We start from the raw sequence: 19,845 nt of genomic DNA on the forward strand, positions 1-19,845 counted from the left end.
ATTAATAGCCAGAGATATAACCCATTTTCCATCAAATCCCAGCAACTAAGAATTTGGTGGAGAAGAGACTTGTTCTTCTAATTCATCTTTTTCTTTGGACACAAAGCCTACTTTTACTAACGTGAGTGGCCTTAAGGCTCAGGTCCTGATTGCAATAGAAGCAGGTAATAATAGCTTTACATCTATAACATAGCATCTAATGTTATTGTTTTTAGTTTTTTATCTTTGATATAATACTTATTAGTGTTTCCTTTGTGCCAGGTACTATTCTAAGCATTTTAGATACATTGATTCATTTATTCTTCACAAGAGCCCTGTGAGGTAGGTACTATTATTATTTTTATTTTACAGATAAGAAACCAGAGACACAGGGAGGCTTAGCAACTCGTCCAGTCACACAGCCAGTAAATGGCAAAGCTGGGATTCAAAGCCAGGCAGTTAGGCTCCACGTTCTCCACTCAGAACCACTAACCTAAACAGTATCTCACAGGATGCGATTAAATCACAGCAGTTTAGATTAAGCGATAAGAAGCACTCCATCCTTTGAGTCCACTGATTCTGTCACACGCAGGTGCAAAGGTGACTTTGGATTATCTTTTTCTAGATTTGAACCATCTCTCTACTGTTGCTCAAGTTTAGTTTTCAGTGTGTTGGAGTCTTGATTCTCTGGGTTTCTCTCAATAATATGATCTTAAGAAATAAGAATTTCCCACAAGGGTAGCAGAGAAGTCGCTATTGCTGGATGTTCTCCCTTGACTCTGACTGCTTTCAAGAACATATATATATTTTTTTTTCCCAAAGACAAATTAAAAGGAAAGAGGGATAGTGCTCCGAAGGGAAAACACTCATTGCTTCACGGGCTGGGTCAGGGAAAGCCTCTGCCATGATCTCACACTGTTTGGATGCCCATTTCCTCTGAGTTTTCAACTCATTTTTTTCTGATATAGCTCTTTGTCCCTTCCACAAAGCTCAAAACCATCTTCTGGAATTAGACTCTTTTTGTAAAGACTGGATCCCACCCCTGTATCATCCCACGGGCAGGGCCTCCCCTGAGCTCTAGGTAGGAGAGTATTAGAAAAGAATTGAAGTGAGGAGTGGAGCAGGGGCAGCCACCTTGTTTTTAGAGGCTGTTCTTCATGCACTTACTTAAAGCCTGTGTAAAAGGAGCAGTCTTTGCACTTGAAGAGCTTCTTCCCGCCATGCTTGTCCCTGTAATGGCGCCTGATGCTCTGGATGTAGCCAGAGGAGAATTCACAGAATTCGCAGTGAAGAACAGCTTCGGTTTTCTGTTCAGCGCCCCCAGCAGCTCCAGAAACAGAAACAGGGCTAAGACGGCTGTTGTTCCTCGCCAGAGCAGCAGACTGATAGTGGTTCAACTGCTGCTGAACATCTGGAGGTTCTGAGTAGGATGAGTCTGTGGACAGATGGGGGCGGGGAAATGACACAGGACACAGAGAACACGGGTGGAGGTTTGACGCATGAAACCCCTGACATTTGTTTTGAGTACTTTTTTTTTTTTTTTTACAAGGATGGCTACAAGCCCCTCTTTCACCTTCATTTGCATTCTACAACGCTTATCTGGGGAAAGGCAGGTAGGGAGGAAGTGTCACTTCCTTTAATCTGACTTTGATGGCTCATATAGCATTTAAAAATAAAATTCTGAGGTTAAAGTTTTCAAAGTAGAGGAAGAGAATAAACTGGTTTTTTTTTTTTTCAAGGAAATTGCAGCAGTGGCAACAGGCTGCCACAGAATACCAGCCCTTGTAGGTGAGATAAATAAACTTGCATAATGAACACGGGAGTTAACATGAGAAAGGAAAGTAGATGAAGCAGTATCTCCTCCTTTGCAGCCCAGAATTATTCAAGCCAAAAAAAAAAAAAAAAAAATTTAACAGAAGTGCTCAAGCACGGGGCACTCACAAATATAAAAATGTTTTATACCTTCACAGTCAAGTGATTTAAATTTTAAAATATAAAAATCCAATAGTGTTCTCCTGGAATGGATGTTTAAAGCTTACTCAGCATTAAGATGGAGATTTATTCACAAATCTCATCAAAATAAAATTCTCAACGAGTTTCCCTGAACCATATTTTAAAGTTTGCAATTTGGAGGAAAATGTCGGAAGTGACAGGTACTGATCTCGACCCTGAGAAGCGTCCGTGGAATGTGGTGGAGAAACCGGATCTAGATGGGAGCAGAAATGTGAGTTTTTAAAATAAAAAAAAAAAAAAATTATCTTTTAAAAAGAGAAAGAGAAAGTGAAAGAAAGGTCTTGAACTTTTCCCCAATGTGCTGCTTTGAATGTTCAGGTTAGGAATTCGACAACGTCCTGTGTAACCTACAGCTGCCTATGAATGACACAGATGAAATCCATGAATACCACACGGATGAATTTCAGTGTAACTTTCCTTGAAAAGAAAACAAAGGGCTCTTTTCTTAAGCCTTTCAAAAATCAGGGGGGAAAGGGGATAGGAATTGTACCAGCCTCCGCCTGATTTGATGGACACGTAATTTTCCAAAGCGTGATTTCCCCAGGCAGGACATGGAGGAATTCTGTAAAACCCATATTTGATGAAACTAGTACCATCCATCCCGTCGGCATCTTCAAAAAGAAAATCAAAATCAGAGCAGCCTCCCTTATTGGAGGGCCACCTCCTACCTTTGAAATACTAAAATACCATCCCTTCTTGTTCTCCTCCTCCCCTTCCTCAATTCATATTTCTCAAGATTGAGAAAAACCCCTTTGGAAATTGTAAACAAACCTGCCACACACAAAAATATAAAACAAAAAGAAACTTGAACAATACCTCCGAGCCTCCCTGGGTTCATTACCAGGTGTAAAGTGAAGACAAAGGAAGAAAGGAAAGACACAAGTGAATTCATTCTACCCGGTTCTTTTATCTCCTTTTTCTTTATTCCTCGACCTTAGCTGATGAACCCACTCAGGATCACAATAATGCAATTGTCAACTTCTCATTCTTTCTTTCAATAGCAGGTTTGTTTACCATTTCATGGATTGTTCAAGATGTTTCCTATTTAAGCCCTCAAGACCAGTTTCTGCTTAAAACGCACGCACAATGAAGCACAAAACACACTCCGCCTCTCTTGTTAACACAGGCCGTAGCTGCAGGGTCGCACTGCTGTGCCAGCATCCCCAACAAGCCCCTGGCCTCTCAGCAGTGCTGGTCCTGGTTTCTTCTTAGCTCTTCAGAACAGAAAGTCCATGACCGACAAAGCCAAAGCCAGGTCCTGTTGCCTGTGAACTGTCCACTGTCCATAAATCTACCCAGAGACCAGAACAAATGTCCCCAGTAATTCTCTCTTTCTCTGCAAGCAGCCTAATTCCCTCCAAGACATGGCACCTACCTCGGTGAGTCCCACAGGTTAGCGTGGGTGCTGGTAGTCATCTCAGACATGAGGCACCTGACAGCTTCCATCCATTTAGAGCAAAATTATAAAGTGGGTCCTAATCAGACAATAAGTCAAGTGAATGTGTCTCCCCGTCCTTTACCTGCCCCCCACCTGACACATGCACTAATCTCATACACAGACCCCCGGCCAAGGGAAGGAGTCTCCTTTGACTTAACACTGTCTTCTTGTCTCTAGGGTCAAGTGCTTATTATTTCATTTATCTCCGACACAACGAATTCTACATTTTAACGCCGGTATTTATAGGTTATGTGATACACGAAGAAATAAAAACGCAAGAAGTGATGGGGAAAGCATTCCAAGAAAGGGAGGGAGGGTCCTTGGCCCCCTCAAATGGCAATGCAATAGGACAGCCGTGTGTAGTCATGTTCTAAACTCCCTTTTACCTCCTGGTTAAAATCAGATAGACAGGTTTATTTACAAAAATAAGCACATCCCATCACTTAATGATACATTGGGAATAATGCCCAGGTTATAACTTTTGGGGTCTTCCTAGAGCTTTAGTTTCCTCTCTGGTGCCAAGACACATTCTCTGTCTTCCTCTCTTGCTTGGAGTTTGTGAATAATGAAGAATTTTAGCACTTCGGGCACTGAAGTGACAAAGACGTGAGCATGTATGATTCCACCGATCTTAAAAAAGCCCACTTGCTAAGCTACATAAAATTCTGGTTTATTCGCCAAGCACAGCCTGAAGAGCAGGAAGAGGGTCGTCTTGCGCCCAGGTTAAAAGACAAGCAGATCATTAGTAGTGAAGGGTGTGTCATCTAAGTTAAAGATCATAAAGACTATTTTCTTTCATTCTAAAAGAATTTAAGGGAAAAGAAAGGAAAAACACTCTGTGCTTGGAGAGCCAGGCTTGTGGTTAGGGGAAAATACAGCAGCGGGTGAACCCAGGGCGAGACCCTGAACTCAGCTGCAGGTCACACAGTTATGTCTTTATCACCTGCACAGCCAGCAATATCCACAATGGAATCAACAACAAAGACGAGGTTGGTCCATACATCCCTAACCCAACCCTGAGACACGAGTCCCAGAAGAGACAATCATTCTGTGACTTGTGACTTTATCTACAAACATTTAGTCAACGCCGTCTTAAATGCTAGGCCATGTGCTGGCTCGATGAATTCAAAGTCAAAATTGTAGAAATTAAATTGTAATTATAGTCATAAAATAAATTTAATTAAGATATACATAGCTATATATTTCGTAAATTATCTATAATCAGAAAATAATTATATTTTGTAAAATCAGGATCAAACCAGAATTTTAGCATGGATGGTCACAGTGCTTACAGGCGTGGGTGTGGAATTTGCTAAGCAGCCAGCAATTAATTCTCACAGCTATGGTGTGCAGTGTGGGTTCTCATCCCAGTTTTACCGATGAGGTCGCCTAGGCTGAGAATGGTTGGTCATGTAGCTACTAAGAGCTAGAGGTAGGAGCTGAACAAAAGTCTGTCTGACTCTAAAGGCTGAGTCTTGTCTATTAGGCATCTGTACTCAGTGGTGACTTCTGGAGTCCCATGATGCAAGTCAGAAGAACAGGAAATAACATATGAGTGTTCTACCAGCAACAAATACATAGCAGAGAGGAGAGGGAGAAGGTGATAGAAAGGCTGAAATAGTTGACAAAATAACATTAGAAGAGATAAAAATGATAACAGAACAGATAGAAAACAACATTAAACTGACCATGACGGAAAGCACTAAAAAAAGCATTTTAGAGGACATGGGAAAAATAATTCAGTAAGATTTGTGGGAAAGAAAAAAATTCAAAATTTCAAAATACTTTATGTTAACACACACACACACACACACACACACACACACACACACACACACACACACACACGAGACATTTCTGTAAGCATGCTGCACAGGTAAGCACTGGAAATATCCGAAACTGGGAATCTACCTGCTCAAATGGCATGCTGTAGTAGATGCTTGGTCAATTGCCCTCAAATAATAATGCTCTAAATTCCTTGTTGGGATTTGGCCGGGAAAAGGAAGGTACATAAATGCAAATGGGAGATGAGTGCATTTAGGATAGCTCAGGATTTCAAACCAGGGGAAGGGCTGAGTTCTAGATGTGGCCTCCTACCCCTCTCACTTAGTCATGTTCCCAGAGAAACGGGAAATTTCTCGCTCTAATTCCAGCTCTCCAGAATACCAGCCAAACCCAGCTAAGTATCAGTTTGAGGGTTTTTTTCTTCTTTTTTTCCTCCAGAAATTAGCCAGCACAAAACAATCATGGGAAATTTGATTTTACAAAGGCAAAGGACAAACAAGTGAACTCTGGAAGAACAGTAAGCATGACAGAATGAAACTTTCTTGAATGTTTAGCCATCACCCTCTTAAATACCAGGCCATGTGCTGGCTCTACAAATTCAAAGTTAAAGAAGACATGAGGGGTGCCTTCTAGGAACTTAGATTTACTAGGGGAGACAGCAGAGCAGAGCTATGTATGAAAATATAGGCCCTCTCCATGTCACTGATTGAAGGAATGAAAGAGGCAAAGAGAACAAATGAACAGTAACGGGAGGGTTTAGCTATTGCAAGATTAAGGAAGACACAAGGAAGAGTAAGAATCAATTGGGCAGCAAATTGTGAGAACCACAAGGACAGCCCTCAAATGCACTGAGTGACCCAAAAAGGAAGCCATACAGGAGGACCAATTCTCCATTGGTAGCCACATAGAGGGTGTGAGTGAAGGTGAAAAAGTAGCAGAAGTGCCTTGGTGCCAGCAACCACACTTAATTATATTTGAGCTAGATTTCTGTGCAGACTTGGAAGAGAGGCTCTCTGGTCAGTGTGCATCAAGTATCAAAAGAAAAGGAAAAGACAAAGGATTTTAGGCAGGCAGATTTTAGAGGTGGCCAGAGGGCAAAGGATGAAATTACACCCATTTATTTAGCAAATATTTATGGAGCATCTTAAGTCAATGTCCCATCCTGTTTTGGGACAGTAGGATAGGACTTGGTCCCTACTCTCAAGCAACTCACAGTCTCAGATAGACATGTAAATAACTGATTGTGATACAACACACACACACACACACACACACACACACACACACACACAAAATAGAGGCATCTATTAAGCGGAGAAGAAAGCAAAATCAATAGCACTTGGTGACAGAGGAAATATGAGTGTCAAAAGAACATTGAGTGCCCATTAATAAATGTAACTAGCATTAGTTAGTGTGTTAATTAATTAAATCAATACTAGATGCAAAGATACCTAAATGTTCAATTCACCACATCTCTATCGTAAGTCATAAATAGACTTAAACAACTACATTCTCATCATGATGAAAAAAAGTGACTTAATTCCTAAATGGAAAAGAAATAAAGATTAGAGGATGAGTCCAAACAAACAAAAAAAAAATGTGTACATCGGAGGGTGGGACAGATTGCATAAGAGAGAATTTAAAATCTTCAAGTTCTAAAATAGCACAGAAAGTTCAAAATAATGCATGGATTGTAATTTACTTCACAAAAGCAAATGATTTGGTAACTAAAGGTTGGCGGTATAAAGAACAAGAAGTAGAATATTACCTGTGGATAATTTAACCATAAATACTATAAATAGCCAAAGCATGGGGGTTAGGGATGGGACCCAAATATGGTGGAAATACAGTCCACTCTTCCTAGCTGAGAAATTGCAGAAAATTTGAGAAAGGCATCTTAGTAGTGACAAGAGAGCAGCTAAAGACATACTTCAGTTAAGAGCCAGGAGAATGTGGGAATGGCAGGCAATTTCTATCATACAACTGCTAATAGATGTCCATGTGTGTGCCAGTGACCCAGGTATCTACGGTGACGAGAGAAGCCTGCTGCAAATGGAAACTCAGTGAGTTCTGAGGTGATCTGAGTCTCTGTCTAAGGCTGAAAAGCTCTTTCGCGCTTTATGTCTGACAGACTCCTCGCACTCCCCATGCTGAAAACTTTGACATCATCTTTGCCCGCGCTCCCTTTGCGTTCTGAATGTTAGCGAATGGCTCACCATTTTGTTCAAGCTCCAACTGTGAGATTCCTTCTTCAAAATGTCAGACGTTTTCCATGGCAGCGCTCTTAGCCAGGTGCCATGTTTTAAGAGACACGTCATGACCCACTTCGAATCATTTCCTCTCCAGTCCTCATTGTTCCCTCTTCACTGTTCATCCAGGTCCTCATACCCCTCTGGGCCAACTCCAACAGCCTTCCTTCCTCTGAGATCTAGTCTAGCTTGGTCAGTATACACATCATCAACGTGTAATATATCACTTATATGATTATGACATGATTATGATTATACTCCAAGGCTCAAGGATTAAAGTCTCTTCACCTTATCTCGGTATATACATATACAGCTCTTCAGTCTGGTCCCGGCCCATGTTTCCAGTCTCACACTTCTGGCAAGGTTCCCGATTCCTTGACACTCTACACATGTCATCATTGGGAGTCCTTAATCAGGGCTACCTGGTGTTCTTCCTCTTCTTTTTGTCTGACAAATGCCTACCCAGCCTTCCAAACTCAGCTGAAATGTCACCTATTCTGTGAAGATTTTCCCCAGCGATCCAGCCAGAATTATTCTGCAATCCTCCATGTGTTGGCAACACACACATCGTGATTCTTGCCCTCATCTCATTGCACTCACTTCACACACACGTGCTTTCTCCAGCAACCTCCACCATCACAGCCAGATCTATGTCTTCGACCTTAAAACATCCTGACCCAAGAAGACTGTGCTGACAGTGTCTGGGCTGATGGGGTGGGTCACTCTCAAGCAGGCCCATCCATTTCTGCTTCCAGCAGTTGAGCTGATGCTAACAAAAATCAGTTGTATTTGCTCCCAAAGTTCCTTGTACCAGGTATATTTGTTACTGGGCTTATTCAATTTAATTAATATTATCTACAACAATGAAATGTAGGCATTAAAAGTGTCATTTCTATGAAAGTTATGCTTTGGAAAGACTTGATAAAGTCACGTTGCTAAAAAAGATTACTGTCAAATGATGTTTTGGCAAGAACAACTAACTATAAGAGATTGAGGAGAACATAAAAATCTAGGACTCTGCTCTGAGACTGTTCCACAGATGTCTAAACTATCTATCGATTTTTTTAAAAAAAGGAAACTGGAAGTAGCACATGATGCAGTGTAGGTGACTATGGTTTAAGCAAGAGAATAAATGGGGAAATCCAATCAAAGGACCCAAACTCAAAGTCACAGGCTTGACTCTACATCACAAAACTGGTGAAATGAACATATTTAGAGTTTCAGTGAAAATAAAATGCTTAAAGGCCTTTTAAAAAGGATTCCCTGCATTCAGAAACTTTCCAATATAACCGAGAAACTCTTGGTCTTGATTGTACCCAATAATAGAGTTTCTACTGTATCTATCTTATTGTTTGCCCCCATTTTATATTAATTCAGAAGATATTTAAGAGCCTTCTATGTGCCAAGCACTTCTAAGTATTTGGAATACATCAGTGGGAAACAAAACAAAACAAAACAAAACTAACTGCCAGGATCGTTGCCCTTGTGGGGCTCACATGTTAGACTGATAGGAATAGTACCTTATGTGCTTATATTGCCAGAGACTTATGGTCCTTTCATAAAGAAAGGTATTGAAGAAAATGTTTGTTGGATTGAATTTGTGGCCAGTTTTTTTTTTTACCTCCAGTTCTGTCTGTCTGCCTTTCTATCTATCTATCTATCTATCTATCTATCTATCTATCTATCCATCCTATCCATCCATCCATCCATCCATCCATCCATCCATCCATCCATCCATCCATCCGTTATAGGTTATAAAAACAGTATGTAGCATAGAGTTGCCAAGATGATTCAGATTCAGCTAGTTTATTTATTTAAAAAGATTTTTTAGGTTCTATCTGAATTCCTTTGAAACTCAATTTAAACTTTTCTTTCTCAAGATACCTGTTCACTTCGTGCTATTAACAAAGTAGAATTATGCATGCAGAAGAAAACCACCAACTACAAATCACCAATGCAACTTTCCAAGTACTTCCTTCAAAGAGTCTCAAATGTTCTCTGTCTATGGCCCATTCAAAAAAAAAGAAAATTGTATTAGAAACTAAGCTATGGAACACAAGCCATTTGAACTCCTTCTGGATAGTGTCTAAAGGAGAACATAAATCTCTAGAGGCAGCCCGTTATTTTATTTCCTTCTTTTGATTATGCCTTGAAAATCTCCAGGCCAAGGACTCCGGCACCTCCTTGTCTTCTATCATCAGCGGAGTTCTCTGGCCTGGATGCACAAGATTATGATACAATGGCCAGGGAGACAATGGATGCTGGATAACTATATATAGGAATTCTGGGCTTGGTTGTCATGGAAGCAAATGGGAAAACAAACGCCTAATCCTGAAAATAAGGCTGAGGCCAAACTTGAAGGAAACACACACTGAAAACTTCCTGTCATTCTGATGAGTAAAAACAAAACCTTGAAATATGATCAGGGAATAGATGAGAATAAAAACAAAACCAAACAAAAAATTAGTCTTTGAAATGACAAAAACACAGCAAAAAAATGGATAAGCTTCTCTTTTTGAGATTAGTGTCCCATTATTCTTAAATTCATTGAAAGCATCTCTCAAAGGCCTGTTTTGTTTTGCCTGAAGCTTCATGTTCTCACTCTCTTTATATTTTGAGGGAATCCAAGCAACTCTCATCTAAGACAAAAAGGATTCTTGGACTTGTAATCCACTAGGTCCTATATTTGGGGACAAGCCCATTTATCTCTCCATATTTTATTTTCCAGTGGCACCTTCAACCACCCAGTTAACAAAATCACAACGAATCCTTGACTCATTTCTCTCTTTCGTTCTATACAGTTGATGAGTGAAAAAGCCCCACTGGTTTAACCTACTGAAAAGCTTACTTTGTAATCCACGTGTTGTTCCACTGCCCCTGCTTTTGTTCAGGCCCTTGTGGTTGCTTCGTGAACTTCCACTGCACACTGTCTCTAACTGGTTTTCTATTTTCAAGTTTCTTCTCCCCTAAGTTTCCTTTCTTTTCTAAAAGCAAATATGGTCATGGTATTCACCCCTTCTTACAGGAAAAAGCCCAATCTCTGAACCCTGGTGCTCCGGCTCTCCATCGTCCCAGACCCATCCGCACTCCACACCACACTCTTCCCACGCTGTGCTGACTGCCTAACATTCACTCTGTGTGCTTTTTTTTACTGCATCTTTGCACATTCTTGCAATGCCTTTCTTCTACTTTTCAGCCTGGCAAACTCTTATCATCTTTCAAAACTGAACTCAGTTCAAATTTACCATCACTATGAAGACCTTCCTTGATCTTTCTAGATGTACTTATCCAGTGCCCGCTCCCTGCCCCCAGGCTCTCACAGTAGTGCTCATCATGCTACATTGGGGTTAATTTCTTTTACCTCCATCAGACTGTGTTCTCTGAAAGTAAGATATCCATCTACCTATCCATCTATAACTTTTTAAGTTTACATCCCCCAGAACTTAGCTCAATGCCTGGCCCCAAACGGGTACTCAATAAAGGTATTACAAAGATCCAAAAAGAGTTCAAACTGAAAAAAAGTGCTCTGGAAAACTCACATTTAAAAAGAAAATCCAATTAGCCAAATGTCCCTCTCTCTTTGGACACTGAGGTTAATAAAGCATTCCCACTGAAACACTGACCTACTTTTACTGAAGCAAGCTGGGTCTTTTTTAATTACCTGGAGAATGGCTTCTGGAACATTTGAGAATTTGAATGGAATAAAATTCATAATCAGTGGCCACCCAAAGAAGCCAAAAGCATAATTTCTGGTTTTGACCTTAAATCAGCTATAAGTCTAACCTCTGAAACAGATTATATCAGGCATCTGGGAGCAAGTTTAGATATTTCCACATGCCTCTCTCTCTCTCCTATTCTGTGCCCTTTGGTAAGCACAGGTATAATAGGTACCATGAGAAGGTATTCATGGGTTACTTTCAGATATTTAGCGCTCTATTCTCACTGCATAAAATGTTTTACCAATTTTCCTTAGTCAGGAATGCACTCTCAACCCCAATATAGTTTACAGACTATCCATTCTGCAGAAAGACTTGTGGCAGCTCAGAAAAGCAGAGATGGCTTCATGTCACCCAGCCAGTCAATGGAGAAATAGGAACATAACCCGGGGCACCTGCATGCCCCAGTTTCAAAAACATGTCCTTTTTCTGCCATAGTCATTAGCAAACATTGTAGGTATTCTTTTTGCACTTAATGGTGTTTGGAACTCAAAGTGTGTGTTCTTAAAAATCCTCCTTGGAACAGGCTGGATATCTGTAGAGAAACGAATGAATGTTGGTGAAGAAGGAGGCTTTTTCTAACATTTTTTAAGAGAAAACTCTGGGTGGCATCTGCCATTGTTAATTGAGAAGCTCTTACAATACCAAATGCATAATTCACCTGTGACTCTTTTGAATTGCGTGATGAGAAAGTAATGTTTCCTGCTGTTCGTTTAGATGTATAGATGTCTTTACCACACTGAAAATCCAATGAAAAATGTTGAGTACAAAAGCCTCTTTTATATCAGTAACTTGGCCCCGACCAGGGAGAGCTTGCTAGCAACTTCAGATGGTATTTGGAGCTCATGGGCCACAGTGCTTCCTCCTCAAGACCCAACCAGAGGGGAGATGCCTACGGACTTCAAGGAGTAAATCACAATGTATGGCTCACTAGGAGCAATGTAGTGAGAGCCCAGATAGGGAACCACTGTAGAGATTTCTTAAAAGATTAGATAGTCCAGAGGAAGGAATATATCTGAATGTAAGCGCATATATTTGGATACATGTGGAAGCTCTAAGTGATAACACGGATATCAGGTGAGAAAGGTGATGGTTGATATAGAATGAGAATGAACAGCCACACTTCAAAGCTGAGTTATTCTAAAATTGTCCCCCAGCAGCAGGAGTCTCTGAACCAACAAATCCTACTGGGTTCCTTACCCTTTTTTCTTTTCTTTTCACCTATTCTCATGCAGTGTAAGAAAATCCTGGCTCTGGGTTAAGCTATATTTTTAATCACCATTAAAGCAGTAGGTTCTTCTTTTAGGATATAGCTCTTTCACCAACTCCAAACTCACCTCAGGTGTACTGCTCAGTGATGCTGAGCTCAGGTGTAGGGTGTAAGCTTCCACGAAGCCAGAGGGATCTGGTAGTGAGACCCAGGTTCACCTTTTGCTGTCTTGGCCAGGTCTATGCCTGGCAATTGTGTCAGGTGCTTTTTACAAGGTCACTCACTGATCTTCACCACGAACTTATGAAGTGGGAAATATGACTTCCCATTGTACAGATGGGGAAACCGAGGGAGCAACGCAAAAACAGGCAATTTCTTAGCTACCCAGAGCACGCACATGAGCCTCCTTCTAACCCCGTGGAGACTCTCTGTTAAGTGGACCTCCGGTTTCTGATTTGTGAAATAGAGATGATACCACTGGCAATTTCCCAGGGTGCTGTGGAGAGTACAGGAGACCAGGATGTGAAGTACAGTGCCTGGCACATACAGAATGCTTTAAGGGCCTCAGTTCCACAACTAATAAAGCCTACATCATAAAACCTTGCACTGAATTATAAATTGCCTTTTAGTGTTTATGTTTTCTACAGATGAAAGAATCTGGTTTCCTTAGTTGGACTGCAGGATGGAGTGGCATGGGCTTCTCTTACACTACTCTAAACAGTTGTAATGAACGTTCCTCCCAGCTCCGGGCATGCGGTAGGTGCTCAGCAGTTTGTTTTTGGCTGATTCATTCTAGGCAAAGCCAACTGCACTGCTACTTCTGGCAACGACCTGCCGGCGTAGGTGGAGATGGCTGCAATGGAGAAGGGACTGACTGTGGGGTCTGGATTCAGCTCAAAGGCAGGGCTCAACCTGAATAATACCACAGCCGCAATGATTCACCCCCATTTTTTTGGATAACAATGGTCACAAATCAACTTGCTATAAAAAGGCTTGTTAGAGCAAATTTAATTCCCAAACTTGACAGGCTTTCCTGGCAAACATTCTGGGGTCTATTTCCTTTTAATTTTTTTTCAAAGTCATCTCCAGCTTTGAGTGAGGGCCTCGGGTATCCTACTGATAGGTGTGGCGACCATCCCCATCATCACTGATCCTCTCCCAAACCACCGACCTGACACTGTCCTTTCCTCCCCTTTACTCTGTTCTCTTCCTCCTGACAGCATTTCTTGCCACCTGATCTGTAGCAGATATATATTGATTGATTGGTTCTCTCCACTCCCTACGAGGGATTTTGTCTCAAACTTCTCAGCTTGCATGAACTTTTGGGTTTTTATTTCATGACTGGTGAGGGCATTTAAACTTTCTTAGAAAGGCAAAGCTGGGCATGAAGAATTCTGCAAACACTCAATATGAAAAACTTTAGGGTCTGTGCCTTAGACCTGCCATCATGCATCTACCTGTCTCAGACTTTTAAGTGTCATGGCCCGTGTGTAGCCCCGTAAACGTCAACACTTTAAGACTAAATTCATTCCCTTGAATAACTTGTTTGAGTGCCTATGGCATGCAAGGTGACCTGCCATGCTGTGGGAACCTAAAAATAGAATGAGAGCCTCTGCCTTCAAGAAGCTGATGATCTTGGGGGAGATAGAAAGATAAGAGTTACAGCAGAGTGTGATCAGTGCTATGACACTGAAGAGAGCTCAAAAGTCTGCGGGAGCAAAAAGGAGCCCCTCGGCCAGACAGGAAGAGTTAGGAAAGCTTCTGAGGGATATGAGATTCAAGTTTTTGAGGATGAAGAGGAATTAGCCAAGTGAATGGAATAATGAAGAAAGGCAAAAATAAGTGCAGAAGGGCATTCCAGGAAGAAGGAATGGCAAAGCCTGGAGTGTGAGACAGCAAGATTCTATTAAAACAGGGCCTCAGCATGGCTGCATGATCCCAGAGAGAAATGTGGGGCCTGATAACAGCTTTCTGTGCTGAGCTTGGAATTTATTATTCTGAAGGCAAAGTAGACAGCCACTGGAGGGTTTTAAGCAAGAACCAGGTGAGATAGAGGCCTCACATTTTTACCTATTCTGTGTCTATAAATTGCACCCATAGCCTTGACCAATGCTCTCTCAGATGGGAAAGGCAGCTCAGTATAAATGCATTCCCACTGTGAGAAAAACCAACTAGCAGCACATTCCCCATTGATAATGGAATATCAGCAGCCTACGATTTCATACTTCATCTTGCTAAGTAGAAAACACCAATGTAGTATATTTTTCCTCTGGATTTGCTAGCAGGTTGAAATCGTTCATTTGAAATTCAGTTCCTACTGTTTCTATTGAATGCACTACACTTACATCTGGAATAGATTATGGCCCCACCTAAGGGAAGAAAGGGTGGAAACTCTGTAGGCTACCTTGTCTGCTCCCTACCAATCCTTCGTATGCAAAAAAAAAAAAAAAAAAATCAAGGAAGCATAGGAAGCTAAGTGGTAGGTCCACATGCTGGCAAACACCAAAAATGTATAGGCATCAGCCAAGATCCTGTGCTGTTTTCCAAATACAGGGTCTCAGTAACATCCAAAAGGTTTCTGTATCTGTATTTTACTCCTTAGCCTTCACACACATGTGTCAAACCAAGGACACTTAACACATATTTCTTGGGCTTATTTAGACTCAACTCAATGGCCAAAATATTTTTTTGTAAAGTGATTCAATATTCTTCTGGATTCATTAGCTTTTTAAAAATGGTTTGTTTAATCATGACAAATGTTTTATCTACTGCGTATGATGTATTTGACAGATACAAAGATCACCCAATCTCTCATATTTCGAGAGCTCTTAGGATGTCAGGGGAGATGACTACAGCACACACGAAAATGAGTAAGTGCTCAAAGAAAAGAGCAAATATCCACAGGTATCTCTATCTGTTGTCAGCAGAGAGGCCAGAAGACAATGAGACTCGTCTAGAGTCAGAAAAAAATTTCAAATCTTGATTTACTGCTTGAAATTATTATAATGACTATTTACAGGACACAACTAACTTTTACATTTATAGGACATCTACTCTAGGAAGGAAGTGGCCCTGTGCCAGGAGTTTAGGATATAAAGATGAACAGGAGAAAAACCCTAATGAGCTTCTTTTCTGGTAATATGAAGTTGGCAGAATGGACATGCCCCCAAGAGAGGTAGGGCACGGCACCACAGTGTTTCAGAAGGAGAGCTGACTTACATCAGGGGGCATCATAAGAAACATCATGGAAGTGAAAGGACTTGCATGTGGCTTTCAAGGACAGGTAGGGTCTGGACATGTGGAAACGGAGTAAAGGAGGGGCAGCTGGAGGATGGGCATGGAGAATGTTGAGTGGGAATTTTTTTTGACAAGCCATGTAAAGCCGTTAAAGATTCTTGATTAGGAGAAAGATATGTCTCTTAACCTTGCTTAGAGAGTCAAAGGAGGAGTTTGCAGATGGGATGGATGTGGTAATGGCTCAGGTAAGAAATGGAGATGCGAAGGAAGTGGGGTGAATGTGAGAGAGAGGTAGGAGATGGAAACAACAGGACTGAATGGGCAACTGACTGGCGGATGGAAGGTGGGTGCAAGAAGACCTGAAGATGCAGAGGTTTCCAGCTGGGTTCCATAAGCCCTGACTGAAGGGCGAGTCTGGGAGGAAGTTAATGAGTTGCATTTTAGAACCTTTTAGGTAAAGGCTGGGTGAGGCCTCAGGTGGATGGAAAAGAGGGTCTGGGCTTAACCTGCAAGGTTAAGGCTGGAGACTGAGATTTTGGCAGCTTCATTAGAAGAGTGAGCATTGACTCCATGTGTTTGTGAAGGCGGAGATGGCAGAGGAGAGGACTGAGGACCAGACCATGGTCTATTAGCAGCTAGAGGAAAAGTGGGGAAAACACGGTAAGCAAAGGTATTACCAGAGAGGCCAGAAGAGAGCCTGAAACACACAGGAAGCTCAAAACCAAGGGAAGAGAATTTCCCTGGGAGGAAGATCAGCAGTTTTAAATGCCATGAGGGGAGCGGGAAAAGGATGAGGCAGGAGGAGAGGCCATGGTCTTGTTTGTCTGGAGTCGCTGTCAAGCATTGTGAAAGCCGTTAAAATGGTGGGGGGCCAGTCACATTGCAAGGGATTCCAGAGGGGTGAGGGAGAAAAAGGAGGCGGCAGGAGATGTAAACAAGCAAGGAATGACTCCTTCCCAGAGAGCATGTCACTGGGGTTCGCCAACAGGAGACCATGCCATCAGAATGGTTTCAATAATAAAATGCTGACGGCAGAACACAGATTCCTAGCAGTCTGAGTAAAGAATGGTAAGGAAATATAAGTTGGCATACTAGTTCTTTTAAGAGATTTGGAGGCTAAGACTGACAGTTGCAGGAATAAAACTGCAGAAGGTCCTATCCAAGAAATGGTTCTAATATTTAAAACATAGAGCACTTTCCTGGGGCTCACATAGCCCCCTTTTTAAAGACCTCCCAAGAGAAAAATAACACATTTAAGAATGGAGGTTAAGAGAAACAGTATGACATAGTATTCAGAGGCTGGGAGTCAGGCTGATGTGCACTGTAAGCCCAACTCTGCCAGGTGGTAACTGTGTCCTTTCTTAAGCCTTTTTTCCTCTTCTTCTTTGCAGGACATTTGGTCCTATCCAAAACATCCACTGAGATACTTGGTCCATGCCAAAATGTTTTTGATTTTTGGTTCTGTTCAAAATGTCCATGGAGACATTTGGTTCATACCAAAAAGTCCTTGATATTTAAATCCTGCTCTTCTGCAAGATTCAAACCCTGACTCATCTACCTAACCTCATGTGCCATGACCAGCTAGGCTACCGAGGCTAGAAGGATTATTGGCAATACAGCCACAACACAATTACTGGGCCAATAACACATGACAGTATTTTTTATGTATTAACCCTTTACACCAAAAGTATAAACATAATGGACTAGTTGAACCTAGGGACATTTTCTAAGTGTGGACAATTTGGACAGGACCAGAGTTCAAGGAACTTTTGGCATGACCAAATATATCAGTGGACATTTTTGGACAGGACCAAATAAATGTCCGCTTATCATTTCCTCCCCTCCAAAACAGTAGGGAGCTAGTCATGAAAGTTCCTGTCTCATGAGATTGTTACGTGGGTTAAATAAAACAAGATGATGTTTGTAAAGTACTCACTCAGAAGATACTCAGTAAAAGTTATTAATTTAAAATGTATATTGATTATTGCCAATAATAGCAATAATAACGATGTCTGGCACTGGTGTAAGGCTTCTCCATGCCTTACACCAGCCTGTTATGGCATCAAGAGCTAAGGAGTTTCATGTGTGGGTGGTTTTAATTAAGCCCCAAAGTTCAAATAAGTTTAGATGAACAGGACTCCAGATTAAGTATCACTTTCCAAACAATGCATTATTTTACACTTCCAAGAAACAGCTTAACGACGTAAAGAGAGTTCATTCAGCTTCCAAGGCGAGATACGAAATTTCTTTCCTTTTTCATTAAAAAAAAAAAAAAAGAAAAAAAAAGAAAATCCTCATCAATCTCTGATGACAAATTATCATAAACTGACAAGAAATTTGCTTCTACTATGCTACTTTAATAACATCTAATATTTCTACAGTAATTTAGAATATGAAAGCATCTCTGTATGTTACCTCATTTGATCCTTGACATAATCACCCCATAAAATAGGCATCATTACTATTTTACATATTAGAAATCGAGGCCCAGAGAAGGGAAATGATTTCTCTTAGCATGCTCACGTGCAATATGGACACTGTCAGGACCTCTGCCTAAGGCGGCACAGGCTGGGCATTTCATGGCCTACGAGATGTGGGTGGTATTTCCTGGATTTGGGCCTGCACCCGACAGCCGCTCTCATGCCCCACCTCATACGCAGGGGTTCAACATCCCTGCGCAGACTATTAAGGAAAGATGATCTATACAGAGAACTGTATTTGAAAAGATCATTTGTCTCTAATTTTTTTACTGGCTCTAGTTACATGAACATGGTTCTTCCTAGTGTTTGCTCAATCAGAATAAACCTAATGACATACAGGAAGTCATGCCTGGTGCCAGTACTACAGCACGACTCCAAAATTTCACTGGGGGGAAAAAGAAAGGGTTACAAGTTGAGGAAGAGGTTCCCTGGAAGATTTGGATGCTTCTCCTGAGCAGGAGTGCCAGAGGGAAGCCACCGCCACCAGAATCCTGTGGCAGGGCTCGGAAGGGCTGCTTGTGTCATCAAATGTTGCAGACTTGTCAATAACCCTGACGCCCCTTCCACCCCTTCCGGATACAGGAAGTCCAGGGGGCACAAGGAGCTGCTCCACCTGGTCTGCAAGGAGAGTCTGGAGCTGTGGGGCTGGTCTGGTCTCAGCACTTCTTAACTTTACATGGCTCTAGATGGCCAGCTCAAGGAGAGTCACCTCTGTTTATTGGGATTATGATGATTAGTATAAAAGCAACTGCCAGTTTACTCAGTACATTATAGATTAAAAACTTGTTTCTCCTACATCGTTTTTGCCATTTCTTAATTTCAAAAATGATAAATAAGTCAATAAGTAAATAAAACCTAAATCTACACTTGGTTTGCACAGAACCGCCATCCCTCAATGCTGTAGTTCTCAAACTCTTTCCTACTCTGGCGATTCACAGTGGGTGGACATCTCTGTACTCACCGTTCTTCCCTCTGAGGGATTTAGATAATATCCCGGAAAACTAGGAGTATAAAACTAGGAGTATAGCGAAAAGTACTGTAAATCTTTTTGTTAAAAGCTACAGGGGTAGAGGTATATAATAATGAAGCCACTGGAAAAAAAAATAACTTAAAGAGAAAAAAATAAATCTTTTTATATTTTACTCAAACACTGAACTTTAGTTTTTAAAGAGTCATTTTTTTTCCATTTATCCATTATGTAGATATCATAACCGAGATGCTAAAGTATACTGTGGATGTATTAGTAGAAATAATCTTATTTTATTGTTAACATAACAATATGCAGAACTTACTGATTTTAATGCGTTAGTTGGGAATTTTACTTACACTTTCCTGTCTGCCTTTGATTTAGTGATCATGATTATTGTTTCTTCTAATAGACATGTTGGTGACATTATTCTTGCTTGCATGCAAGGTGGATGTGGATTTCTTCATCTTTCCTTCTCTGTATTCCTAATTAAAAACTTACCCATGGGCAAAATTTTGAAATACTGTAAAATTGGAATAACAGTGAAATTGCAACTCACAAGTACAATAATTTGTGATTGCTACAGCTATTAACTATCTAACTCCTCACTCCGTTTCTTTGCTATTAGCTTTGGAGCAGGCAGGATAGACTGAAGTGATTTATAACTCTTAACATATCAGTTTGACTCCATTTCTGCCTCTTTCATTCAAGAAGGTACCTTGGAACACTTACAAGTAAACTGATGTTATAGAGGGATGAATCTGAATATGC

At 41.1% G+C, this 19,845-nt stretch overlaps 1 protein-coding gene across 12 annotated transcripts in view; it reads right to left on the reverse strand.

Annotated features, from left to right (window-relative positions):
- Positions 1–19,845, reverse strand: part of ZNF462 (zinc finger protein 462) — a 129,267-nt gene that overhangs the window by 30,799 nt on the left and 78,623 nt on the right. For 11 of the 12 annotated variants that reach the window (XR_002781514.1, XR_002781515.1, XR_002781516.1 and 8 more), the window contains one exon: positions 1,147–1,414. The exons of the other annotated variant lie outside the window; for it this stretch is intronic. Coding sequence is in view for 8 of the 11 variants with exons in the window: in XM_011364952.2 (XP_011363254.1) it covers positions 1,147–1,414 (268 nt within the window). In the remaining 3 variants the exon portion in view is untranslated. The remainder of the gene's footprint in view (positions 1–1,146; positions 1,415–19,845) is intronic. 12 annotated transcript variants of the gene reach the window in all.

Source organism: Pteropus vampyrus, unplaced genomic scaffold (assembly GCF_000151845.1).
Source record: "Pteropus vampyrus isolate Shadow unplaced genomic scaffold, Pvam_2.0 Scaffold103, whole genome shotgun sequence".
Taxonomy (NCBI): domain Eukaryota; kingdom Metazoa; phylum Chordata; class Mammalia; order Chiroptera; family Pteropodidae; genus Pteropus; species Pteropus vampyrus.